General features: G+C 33.7%; 1 protein-coding gene across 1 annotated transcript; it reads left to right on the top strand.

The window, feature by feature from the left end:
* Nucleotides 1-5,523: 5,523 nt before the first annotated feature.
* LOC120341532 (uncharacterized) lies at nt 5,524-10,861 on the top strand. The gene is made up of 3 exons (XM_039410062.2): nt 5,524-5,683; nt 7,564-7,693; nt 10,692-10,861. Exons 1-3 carry the CDS (start codon nt 5,578-5,580, stop codon nt 10,834-10,836), a joined length of 381 nt encoding a protein of 126 aa, XP_039265996.2. The 5' UTR covers nt 5,524-5,577; the 3' UTR covers nt 10,837-10,861.
* The last annotated feature ends 392 nt before the right edge of the window (nt 10,862-11,253 follow it).

Below are 11,253 nucleotides of genomic sequence, written 5' to 3'. Positions count from 1 at the left end.
ATTTTTCAAACCTTTTAAAGTGAAATTGATTATTCACGCAGAAAACAATTTACTGAAAGTAGTTTTGGAATATTAATTTTTTTTGTCCACATTTTGACCCAATTTGTCATATTTCCACCAATACAATGAAAAAACACAATAAGCTCAGCAGTCAATATGACAAATTCGAAGACCAACTTCGAACAGAAAATTTCCATGTGTTTGTATATTAATATAATTATACAACGACTTAGTTACTAAAAATCAATATCAATAATAATTCAAGCAATCCTATCCCACGCAATGTGGAGCGAAATGTCTTGTCGAAAAAATCTGTCATTTGTTTTTTTACTAATCTATACATGAAATGATAAAAGTAACTTTTTTGCATTACTGGAATTAATTAAACATTCACAAAGATCCAGATTAACCCATGATCATGTGGCCTCGTTAGTTAGAGTTGGTACTATAAAATCATTACAGCCTGGCCTTAGTATGCTGGTGACACAAAAAAGATGCCAAACGTCAGGACAAATGTAATTATTAAAACATTGAGTTTATTTATACTGTAGTATTTTTGTTTATTTTAGGTTCATATATTTAGATTAAGTTATTTTTAGTGTATGTATTATTCTTTCCTTATTCAAAGCTTGTTCAAAAATGATTTTGATGGTTGTACATAGAATTTTATGATTTTTTATAATAAATACAGTAACTTGCAAATGTTGCAATAATAGTGGAATGCAAATATTAATATGTAATTACATTTGAAATTGAAGAAGATAATAAAACTTATATCACAATATATGTCACAAACTAAAACTATCTTAAAAATATCTTTTAATTATACATTATCAAAAACTGTTTGCGGCTCTTTTTACAATTTCCAAAATGCAATGCGGCTCTCGAAAACCCATAAGTGTGACACCACTGATCTATTCCAGACGATTCAAGCATTGCTTTGGGAAATAATATCACTTCAATTAAATTGGAATAATCTCGCTATATTAAATACAAAATCGTTGCTATCATAAAGGTAAACCAATTCAGCCACTCGAAATATATTGGCCTTCACAAAGCAATGGAGGCAAAATTGAGAGTTCATGAGCTATGAACATTTGTTCTTTTCTTTGTCTTGAACTTTTCATACTCCACAGCCCCTAATAATTTTTTTTAATTTTAATTACCATGTGATGGTCATACATATCTTTAACTTGCATTTTCTGTCATGATGTATTATCTCAATGTGCCAAACTATTAATTAGTGTGCATATTTTGCTTCCAGATGACATAAATGTATTGTCTTGTTTATTACCTCAGCTTGGAGTATTGACAAGAAAAAGGTGCCAGTAAATTAGATAAAAAACATTTTTAACTCTTTGTTATAATCAGAATTCACAATCAATAGGAATTATAGACAGCCAACAATCAATGAGAATTATATGCGAAATCCCTCAGAATAAATTTGTCTAAAATCGGAGCAAGGCAAAAAACATAGGTAGTTTCCATCCACACAAGCATTTCAAGAAGACTTGCTCGAGCCAAACTAAATGAGCATCGTCAGGTGGTCGGTAAGGCTGCAAGTTGAATTCAGCTCTGCAACCTCCCGCATAGAAGATAATATTAATTAGTGGGCTATGAGCTAAATTTCTAAATTTAAACAAACCTATCTACGATGCATTATGTACCAGCAATGTTACCTACGATTAACTGAATATGTAATATGTCTAATAAATTCACCTACAAAAGCAAGTTCGATAGGTGCAAACTTTGTGTTATGGAATTGTATCACAGCACAGTTTTGTATGACACCCTCTTTAAATGAAATTTCAATAATTAAGCGCAAACATTAAAATTACTAACTTTGAACTTTGTCATTATCTGCAAAATGTTCCACACAAATCTTTCCGCTATCGCGTTTGTAATCTTCTCTGATAAAAAAAAAACGTCTATGATGTCCAGAATTGCTCTTTACAGCCTGCCTGCCATTCCAGCTTTCCAAGTGAGCAAAGCTTCTTAGATATAGAGATTATTTTGTTTCGTTACAGGCGCAAAAAGGCAGGTACTACACGTAAAAAAGACGCCGAGTAGCAAAAGCGAGCGGAAAACGGACGCGAAAGGCGACGAGAAATATGTGCATTGGAGCGTATCATGAAATACAATCTTTCGCCTGTAGTCTTATGGAGTGACGTCAGAGTTGCCTATCATGTTGTTTAATGTCATTGATTAAGGCATCCAATCAATCCAATTTTTATTTTTGAATGTCAATGCAGAAGCAAACGGAACTGTATGAATTAATGTACGCCAACCAAATTACATACTAATAATCCGTAAATAAAAATATAATCCCCAAAATAGTTTTTCCTAATTCTGCGGAAATCAGAGGCTTGTGGACTGAACAATTACCATAATACACTTTCCATACAGTAATATGAAATTTCCATAACGGCCGTTGGTAAAATATTTGCCCCATCCGAGACTTTTTCTGATCCATGACAAACGTTAATCCGAAAATGACTTTCCGTGTAAGCTGAACGTGTATTTTGTTATTTGACATAGACATTTCGTCATAACTGAGAGAGGAACTTTGTCATCTGGGAATAACGACGTGTAACCGCATTATTTGGCAATGTTGCATCTGGTAATTCGGCGTGATTCGCCAACACGTCAATCACCGTTTAAGCTGGTTATCGTCCAAGCAAAGCTTTTCGTAATATGATATCTAACTCTAGAAGGAATTTACAAATTCCTAGATTAAACAAGGGCTTATTTTGCACAGATGCTTAATCGCATAACTGCCATCATTTGACACCTTACAATTCTATAATTATATAAAGGAGAGTGAGGCAAATGAAAAAAATAATTCATGCTTAATACAAAAAGCAACAACCAAGGTGTTACAATCACAGCGTAGCCCTAAATTGCAGTAGTTCTCTGTTCAAATATGGCTCAAGGCTGCCGTAGAGCAAGGTCGCAACGTTTTTGTACGTGCGTTTTCAGGCAAATCTAACGTTGAATGAGGTAACATGTATTATGACGCAGATATCAACAACTTCCAGATCAGGTATGTGAAGTTGGATTAAGATAAATGACATTAAACCGGGGTAACCAATCAGCACGACGATAACAACACGCGCGCTTCAATGATTAATTGCTGTTTAAAATAATTCAGTTACCTTCAAAGTATAGGGTGACGCGGACATCAAATCCCCGCCTTTAACGCCAAAAGTTCTTTTTGTGCTGAAATATACCAATAAGTACTAACATTGGACAACAAATCATCATTCCACGTTACAACAATGCATTGAATGAATGTTATTTTAAGACCCAACAATCGATCTGAACGTACGAAAACCGCTAAACTTCGACAGGCCGTTCATTGTTTTATAAATCGAAAGTTTGTATTTACGTACGTCAATAACCTAGCAAACACACGTGACATGAAGTACGATCCTGAGAGTGCTTAACGGTGAGCTGGAAGTGTGATCCAGGCTATATTCAGTTAGCATGTATTGCGTGGTACCTCGTATGGAACGAAAGTTAGGCAATCAGTTTGCAAGTTTCGGTTCAGCTTGGTCATTTATTCGCAACTCAGAAACTCAAGTATTGGGCTAAGAAAATCAGCGGCGTTATGCAAAAAAAATATAAAATATCTTAATTTAAAGCAATCTTCTCAGCCATTTAGGTAAATTAGTTTCTTACTATCACTTCCACAAGTCTGCGTAATACATAGCCTCATTGAGGGATAAACGAAAATATTTTCCTGGTTGAGTTGTGACAGGTATAGCGAATTTAAAATCAATGAAGGAAGCATTACATCTCGCACAACAGCATACGTTTGTTTACAAAATTCACATATTATAAGATTGTTTACGATAACAGCTAAAACGTAAATGAACAGTCCAGGTTATCGCCAGGGTGAAAAGGTTCTTCTGTTCAGTTAACAGCATAAAATTGACCCGTGAGTCACATCGAGGAAATATTTTGACATACAAACTCGACCTGACCTTGATAGAAATAATCTTTCAATTTAAAAATAATAATTATTTCTACGAAATTAGAAAAATGAAATACTGGTATTCGTAATCCAGGCATGAATCTTGCTTGGTTAACTGGGTATACATTCAGCCTCGTGAAAACAACCCTTGTTGTAAAATAGAAGCAACTTCTTTAGAAAGCTCTAATGAGATTATAATTACCGTTACGCGGAATGCGCAGTTTCGTCTTCGTCGTCATACGAGCTGCTTGCTGTATGTACAAACGGAAGACAGTATTGTGAGCATATTCGAACATAAGACTTAAGTTTTAGCTATGCGTTTACGCTCGATTTTGCTGTACCAGGAAAATGCAATCTAAACAGAAGCGAACTTGATGCCTTTGTAGGTTTAGCTTCCAGCAATCAGTGTAAATACTCTTTCAGTAATGATGATTACTTCCTTCGTTTCTCAATTTGGTGCTAAAATGAATTGATGTTATTGTTACTGTTATGTGAAATCTTTTTGCAGTAGTTGGCTTGAGTGTTGTTTTTCCTATCTTAGTTAGAAGTGTTTCTCATATCAAAAGGCCACATTTGGTCCAACTTTTTTGCGACAGATGATCTTTCCTAACACGGACCGTAGAAATACATTTAAACGATTAGTTTCAACCGACGTATGGCATGAACTGAAAAATGTTATGTTCCAAGCATGAATCGCAGATTGATATTTGTATACCATGATTGGCAAATATAAATAAATGAAAACGAACAAATAATGTTTCGATTAGTAGTACGACGTACACATTTGGTTGGTTTCAGCTTGAAGGCGGGAAGTGGTTTGATATGTCCTGAAGTTGATTTTTTGTTGGCAATCTGGCACAAGCGAAGTGCAAATCTGTCTGAGCAGAAATGCCTTTATGTAATAATTGTCTGCATTGAAGATCGTGACCGAGTAAAGCAAAAGTCAAGTTACAGGCAGATGCAGACACGTGCAATGGGGAATTACTGCTCAATCGCCCACTAATCAATTGCATCAATGAGTTACAGGAACGGGAAAATTAGGATTATTTTGTTAGAATTGATACTTCAATACTTCCGCGTTACGATTAATCATTCTCGAAAAGCTCGACCTATTGACGCCATCCTTTCTCGTTCCTCGTCGAATTTAGGTCAAGTAGGTATTATAGAAGAAATTATGAATATTGAATTAAGAAATTTCGTATGGGTCGAAATATAAGAAAATTAATAATTTGTATGGCGTTTTTAACTATTGAAATGAACGAAAAGAGCAATGGCTCACGTGAAAATAGTGTAGTGTAGCTACATGTAGTTTTTTGTGACTAGGGAAAAAAGACGTTTCTTATAGTCTTGAGAATAAACGTAGTGAAGTAACCATGTTTTCGTGGTTTCTGCCAGTGACAAACGCGAAGAAATAACGTTTATTTGAATCTTACTGGGCAATCCATACGATTACTGGGAATTGTAATCTTTTTTAGACCGACTACAATTCTTTTGCCATTTTAAGTGATTTCAGATTTCTTCAAAAGGTATTATGTATTTATTGTCTCTTAACTATTTTCGCAGTTTTGTTGGCTACAAATTAATAAAAATATATATAAATAATGGCGCCAATAGATGATCTTGCAAATTCGACATCTGCAATTTATGCAAGCACTGAGATCAATGAGGCACAACATCATCCAGGAAAAATAACGATCGGGCAAATGAGTAAGTATACAATTTTCACAATGATAAATCAGGTTTTTGTGTTGCTGCAGTTACCGTGACTGCACAATCCGATATTGAATTATTTCATGGTGTATTCTCCTCCACAGTAAGAATTAATTCTAGGTCTAGTCTACTTCAGTCGAATTCAATACCAACATCAAACAATAAAAATTGGAACAGTACCGGCACTGGCCGCTCGTTTGATATTTCCCAATCAGTCACGCCTCGGTGATTCATGGTGGTGGAGGAGCCAAATTGGTCAAATGCCGTAAAGACTGCTCAAATTTGCTGTATACTACCGTGTACTTTACTCAAAAGAAGATATTTTGATTATTACTTATATCTCTGTTGTGTGTTTATGTGTTGGGATGTCAATAGAACCTCGAAATAATTTCGTTCACACTATATGATCTTGGCAAATATTTGTTATGTCTACTAATTGAAATATCTTGCTTTGTTATGTGAGAAATGTCGCCAGCGAAGTTGAACTCTTATCTGATTACAAGGTCAAACGACAGGATGTTTCACAGATAAGCCAACGTTATTAAAAAAACATGTCGTCGTGACGAATTTATTTTATGCTGTCTGTAATCAATAATATTAATAGTAAAATAAAAGTTGGGTCTCGTACATTGTATAATATATCATTTTAATATATGATTATAATTTTGTCCTTATGTACGGTATTGTCACAGGAAACCAGACAACTGACGTAATTAATCACTTTGATAAGACTATATGATAAATTTGATTTCGCCAATTGGATTTTCGAGTAGATATTAAATTGCAGTACACCGAACGTGTTGTCCGGTAATCACACTATGGCTTATAATCTATAAATTTTTATATAAATAAAATGATTCATATTTTGTTCATATTTAAAAAAAAAAGGAACACATATTCAAATGAATTAAAAAAGGATAATTTTCAGAAAAACTCAATGCATTTTAATCGTAGTTTCGGTGTCTATACATTTTGATAAGAAACTTTTTTTAAAAATCATATAAATCACCCATGCCAACACAATACCACAAGCTGTCTATAGTCTGATTCATTCGGCCAATAATAGATTTTCAATTTCGAGATGTTTTGGATTTGAGCCTAAAACAAAATGAAAAAAATCACAATTACCTTACTGGATTGTTGAGTATTCAATATATCAAGCTTTTCATACGCGGTACCGGTATCGCCCAGCATCGACAATAACCACGCCGATGATTTTGATCTCATTTGTTAGAAATAATGATATCTTCAACTGCACTGGCTCTTTAACCCATAATTATGATATCATATTTTCGCTCATTTTAATAGAATCAATTCTCGACTTCGGAATTTTAGTTCTTTTCCATATTTGTACGTCATTTCAGCTTATAAATAAAATTTAGTAAATTTTTTTTTATACCGAAGTTTTAGGAACATTTTAGCAGCATGATTTAAACGAAAAACAAGGTCCTCCCGCGTCTATTGAATAATTGAAAATCTTTAGTAATTCAGTTTTCTCAGATAAATTCAATAGTGGTATGTATAATTTAAGTATTTTCACTCACCGGCAGAATTGAAAGCAAACGTTACAACAAACAGAGCATAGCAAAAAGTAGAAAATTAAAAACCCAAAGAAAGTCACATTCAATCATTTTTTATATAAACCTTTTTTCGAAGTCGAAATTGCGTATTCAGCAAGTTCACGGTCAACCTAATAGCTCACACTAAAATAACGGTCAATTTTTGTAGTTAACTCAGTGCACTGTACTCGAATCACAGTACAGACATCTGTAAATTACTATTTTTGTTACAATGTGAAAATTTATTTAATATATCACCTCATGCGGGGATACTGTATAAAATGTATTTATTTTTTCATATATATTTTTATTTACCAGTGTTCTACACAACTGCCGTTCTTATCGTTCTTGTATTGCTTTACGCATCGATGGTGATATGCAAAAGAACATTCACAGCAAAGAAAGTTAAGAAGTTGGCAACAACCATTGGCAAGTCCACACCACTAAAGTAAGAATTTATACACATTGCGCAATTTCAGGCCTTGCGCTGCTAAGTGTGGCGTAAGAATTATGTATTTTTTTTTTGTTTGGACAGGTCTAGATTTTGGATGATCTTTTGTAGAAGAAGGCGTTCATTGAGGTTTAGTGGGGCTCGTTTTGTTTTACATACATTCCATAACAACGTTGCTCTAATCCGTTACGCAAACCAGGTCACTGCACACAAACGTGAAAATGTCACCGTGTTTTGTAATATGCTGTATCCAGTGACCCCTTTTCCCAGGGCGATATGTGGTATTAGGGCTGTCAAAACAACTGTTGATAAGTATTTGTGTTCACGGACTGGACTTATAGGGATGTTATAGTAGTATACTTTGACAAAAGCATAGTTCGACTATAGATAAGTTTTATTATTCCTATCAATTAAATAAAAGGCGACGTCGAATGACAATCCACGAAAAAATATTTGATAGTCGATTTAAACTCACACACAGTTTTGAATTTGACTCCAAAGATCACATGTGGGAGTTGCTGTCATGATATTTTGTTACAAAAGCTTTTCTAAGAAATTCAAGTGGTAATTCTAAACATGTTAACCTTAAAGTAAGTCATGCGTTATTTTTACTTTGCTCCCTGTTCAACTTTGTTTCTTTGCTACCAAATGTCAGCATTGTTTGACTCCAAAATGCCACAGGATACAATACAAACTTGCGGTGAAAATAAAAAAACGAAAATATTAACACAGAAAACAGCGAGGAAATAAATCTCAAACCCAAAATATTATTGTAGAGGTTTCACGTTCAGCGGATAATGAGCGATGGATTATCTCGTTAACAGACAACGGGAAATAGGCAAACACAACAAAATCGATTATTTATTTTATTGTTTAAAATTCATTCATAGCTTGTAACTTGAATTAGTGTCGATTTTCAATCGTATGATAAATACATCGTATGATTTCGTGTGGTGAATAAAAACGTGGTCATTGACACGTCATTCATATCCGACTTTCCTCTTTCTAAAAATAGCTCAATTTTTGAAAAGTCTGTTGAAATTTTTTACACAATTTTTATTCTGGTATTTAAAGGGTAGAGCTGCCATTTTTTGAGAAAAAGTCTAAAACTCTTCGCCCGTTTTCAATTTCTATGCGGCGAGCTAAAAAAAGAAATTCTGTTTTATGGTCCTTTGGGACACTTTAACCTGATAATCGTATTGAGACAATTAAATCGAAAAAAATCAAGTAAACTATAAATTCAATCGTTAACTTTAATCAAACCGTTTCGCATGTTGTAAAAAATTTGCTGTTTTTTAATACATGGTTTTGAAAAGTTTGTACTTGAAGGTTAAGCGACAATCAATCATCGATATGTTTATTATTATCTGTATTTGTATATTTTGCATCCTGCCCGCAAAACCAATTTAATCTTCCTGGAGTCTTTCAGCTTTTTACTTTTAAAAAATAAGTGAGCACAATATGCGTCACTGCGGGTTAATTTTGAAATAAGGTAATAATATAAAATATAGTCTTCATAATTCGAAAATTTAACGCATTTATCCACGTTCCACGCCACTATCGAACCCAGGTCTAACAAAATAATTACATTTTTGAACCAATCAAATCATCTATATCAATGCGATCTACTCGTTACAGGTTAATTATCCTGTGATTGGGTGTAACGATAAATCATATAACTAAGCGATTATGTATTTCCAGATTTGAGTTGTGACGTCTTTATCCTGTTAAATAGAAATTGTTGTGTAGCGTGGTTTATACAAAGTACTACAAATCACTTGAAATCTTATTTAATTAAATCGATGTTTACTAAAAGGAATGAATGTTCATTACTCTCGTAATAATAAAGGTATATTATTTAATATCAAACCATAAAACAGTACGTTATCTTCAGTGATGCTTGTCATTTGAACTTAGTTAGACGACTGTGACATTACATTGCACTGAATGTATTGGATCGAAATTTCAATTTTTGAAACATGTTATGCAAGATTTAATCTGTTATGTTGGATATTATACAAAACGTCATTGTTATTAAAATGAAAATTATAAAGTAAATTATCGATAAATCAACAAAATTGTGTCAAATCCCTAAGAAAAACAAACATAAGTGTAACAAACATGTCATAAGTATAAGCTTTGGGCGCCAACAACATTGTAATACAGCCATGACGTATTAAACTATAAGGGATTGGTGAATTATCTCTAATACTCCGAAATTCGACATGAAAATTGTGCAGTGCCATGAAGAGAATATGAATAAACTTGCATGGTCCATGTTTAATTTTTCGTGTGAGTGTTTTAAATCTCGGATAATTCCCCAAAATTGCATACGCGGCTACGCCACAAACATTAAGTATTGAATTTCGCATCATTTGCTTGTCTAACTGTTCGGAAAGGTTTTGTAATAATCTAACGTATCGGCATTTGCAAAAAGTATTTTTTATAGCCCAAATATTTTTTCATCTACTCTATATTGCTAATTTCATTGCAGGAAGTCTATTTCAAACTCAAACTATACTCAAGTTATAAATTAACACGGTATCGCAGCAATTTCCTAAACCTTTGATTCTGGTCTAATCCAAGCACGATCCTTTTAAACTTACATCCGAATTCCAATCAATTTATCTTGAAAAGCAGGTGGATTGTCGGATAGTATAGGTAGTAAACCAGACTGGAGAATGTTTTTCTCAAATATTATATATCTATATGAGAGGAAATACTTTATTGCATTGTATATTGTGTTATAAATATACTCTTCTCAGTTGTAGCGAAATGGGATTGACTTCGCTCAAAGATCAATCTCTTTCATTTCTGAGCAAAGTCGCTTTAATCTTGCTTTTGAGCTAGTTACTTTGAAAAAATTCTCAAACTATTACAGGGCATTGCAACCATTTTTTTTTAAATATATTTCCGAATTGGTCGATGTTTGCTAGGAGCCACTGTCAAAAACTATCCAACCATTGTAATTTGGTATTATAACTTTTATTTGCAGGAATTTCATTCAAAATCCGATGACTGTACACGTGATCGACAATCGTTCTGATTTGGAATGGGACATGGAAGGATTTCACGTAGACAATGATTCTTCTAAACATCACCAACTATATTTACAACCTGATTGTTCGAATCCAACTTAATTTTTTTGTTTGTTTTTGTTTCAATGTTCCATGAACATACTCGATGTATCATTCAATTGATCTCGGTTAATCTGACTGATCGAGTATAAATTTTCAATTTTTTACCTATATTCTATTGCTTTCAAATATTCTAATGTGTGTAAAATACACTTCTTCATTTATATAGAAAAAACTAGTTTTCATTAATGGTTTTTCGTTTTTCTTGTGAGAAAAGATTCCTCAAGTTTTCAATTTTACTTCGGGCCGCGGCAGACTTCAAAGGGTGTCTAAAATATGTCGTGTCACACGTATATCCCTTGTCAAGAGAGACACGTGGGGCAAGGGGGATATGTTGGACAAGTGGGATATCTAGAAAAAGTGGGAAACGTGCGACAACAAATGGGATACGTGGGGTAATGGGGACACGTGCGTCAAATG

This window comes from Styela clava, chromosome 14 (genome assembly GCF_964204865.1).
Source record: "Styela clava chromosome 14, kaStyClav1.hap1.2, whole genome shotgun sequence".
NCBI classification, from domain to species: domain Eukaryota; kingdom Metazoa; phylum Chordata; class Ascidiacea; order Stolidobranchia; family Styelidae; genus Styela; species Styela clava.
This window is presented reverse-complemented; position numbering and strand designations above follow the sequence as displayed.